General features: G+C 45.4%; 1 protein-coding gene across 1 annotated transcript; it reads right to left on the reverse strand.

Annotated features, from left to right (window-relative positions):
- Positions 1-843: 843 nt before the first annotated feature.
- LOC136991905 (olfactory receptor 4S2-like) lies at positions 844-1,749 on the reverse strand (the record flags this gene model as incomplete). Its single annotated transcript, XM_067295399.1, has 1 exon — positions 844-1,749. A coding segment is annotated over exon 1 (906 nt), but the record flags the coding sequence as incomplete, so codon positions are not given.
- Positions 1,750-2,127: the final 378 nt, after the last annotated feature.

A 2,127-nucleotide genomic window follows, 5' to 3' on the forward strand; every position in this document is an offset into this window, starting at 1 on the left:
TCCTTGCCCCCCAATGCTTTCTTGGGTGGCAAGAATTTCCTACAGTGAGCAATTTATCTTTCACTTGGATCTTTGATTCGCTATTAGTCTAAACAGTAAAATGCAAAATCTGAGGCAGAGATGAAGGGCAGAGGGGATGGCTAGGAAGGAGGGCATTAGTGATAGGTGAACTACTGCAGAAAGGCAGAGAGCTGCACAGGATTGGGAAGGGGAGAAGCTTCTCCTCATATCATCTGCATCAGCAAATGACCCAACCAGCATCTAATATCAGCAGTTTAATTGCTAACCCATGGATTCAGCATATGACAATGCAGTACTCCTAAGAAGGCATTTACTCCAAAGTAAATGGGAAGGAAGCCTTTGGTACAATTGCTTCCAGCAGCAGGGGACCAACAGCCTTGCAGACACCCTGGGCCATCATTTCCTAGCTGAGTAGACTGCAGAGTAGATGGAGTTTGTCTGACGGAAAGTTTACACCCGGGAGAGCTCGGACTAATGGGATGCTCTGCCTGGAACACATTTTAATATTTTTGATAGCATTCATTTCTTTATTTGCTGGTGTCTCAGCAGTGCTTGGAAGCCCCAGTCCTGGGCCTGTGCTATTCAAAAAGAGAACATAAAGGGAATCCCTGCTAGTCACAGAGTTTACAATGCCATTCCAATCAAAACATGAACTTTCAGCTTCTTCCTAATTACTGCAACAGCTAAAACCAAGCTTTTCTTCAAAAGGGAGCTTTCAGTAAATTTTCCAAAATGGAATTGTAGTGAGAGAGACTTGATTTTCTCAGCTCCTGAGAAAATGTTACCACAGTTCTACACCTCACCCTTTTCACTCCAGACTTTTCTATTCCACAGTTTTCTCATGGCACTTTTTACCTCCTCATTTCTCAGCGTGTAGATGAGTGGGTTCAGCATGGGCGTGATGACAGTGTAAAACACAGCCACGCTCTTGTCCTCTGAGAGATTGCTGGATGGACGTATGTAGATGAATGTGCATGGCCCAAAGAAGAGAATCACCACAGTAATGTGGGACCCACAGGTGGAGAGGGCTTTGTTCCGCCCTTCAGACGTTCGCCTTTTCAAGGAAAACAAAATGACAATGTAGGACGTGACCAGGATGAAGAAAGTGACCACAGAAATCATTCCACTATTGGCAACGTCAATGACGCCCACAACATAGGTGTCGGTACAGGCCAGTTGTAGTAGGGGATGGACATCACAGAAGTAGTGGTCAATTTTGTTGGGGCCGCAAAAAGGGAGGCTAACGGTTATGAGGGTCTGCACCAGGGAGTGCACAAAGCCCCCCACCCATGAACCCATCACCATCCAGCCACACACACGCCTGGTCATGAGGGTGGTGTAGTGGAGGGGTCTGCATATGGCAAAGTAGCGATCATAGGCCATCGCTGTGAGGATGAAGACCTCAGCGCAGCCAAAGAAATGTGCTGCGAATAGCTGTGCCATGCAACCCCCAAAGGAAATGGTTTTCTTTCCAACAAGGAAGTCAGCAATCATTTTGGGAGCTGTGGCAGAAGAGAGGCAAAGATCTGCAATGGACAGGTGGCAGAGAAAGAAATACATGGGGGAGTTCAGACGCTGACTGCTAACTACAGTGACAATGATGAGCAGATTTCCTGCCACAGTAACAATATAGAAGAACAAAAACACCACAAAACATATTTTCTGCACCCCTTGGTTCTTTGAAAGGCCCAGAAGAATGAATTCCTTCACACTGCTTGCATTCTCCATGTTGGTCAGTCGGGTGGCAATATGCAATATACAGCTTATACCCCTGGGAAAACAAAGACAGACACATGATTCATCAGCATTTTTTCATTATTAATAATGAGTTCTATATCAGAAGTGGATACAAACCAAGAAAAATATAGCATTAGTATTAAGCTTTTGAAGTGTTTGGTTTCTGTCATGTATTTTTTTTTTAACGGCTATTTAATTCTCCACAGTACAAAGCTTCTGCCCTGGCTTTGGTGGCATGGAGATAGGTGCATTCTGTGATATGTTCCTTAATCCTGGTCCTCCAGGATCTTGAAGGACTGGCTCCATGGCTGGTAGCCTTCCATGCACTAAGGACAAGGCCAGAGTGTTCGCCTTGGGCACTACAAGGCA

Source organism: Apteryx mantelli, chromosome 4 (assembly GCF_036417845.1).
Source record: "Apteryx mantelli isolate bAptMan1 chromosome 4, bAptMan1.hap1, whole genome shotgun sequence".
Classification (NCBI taxonomy): domain Eukaryota; kingdom Metazoa; phylum Chordata; class Aves; order Apterygiformes; family Apterygidae; genus Apteryx; species Apteryx mantelli.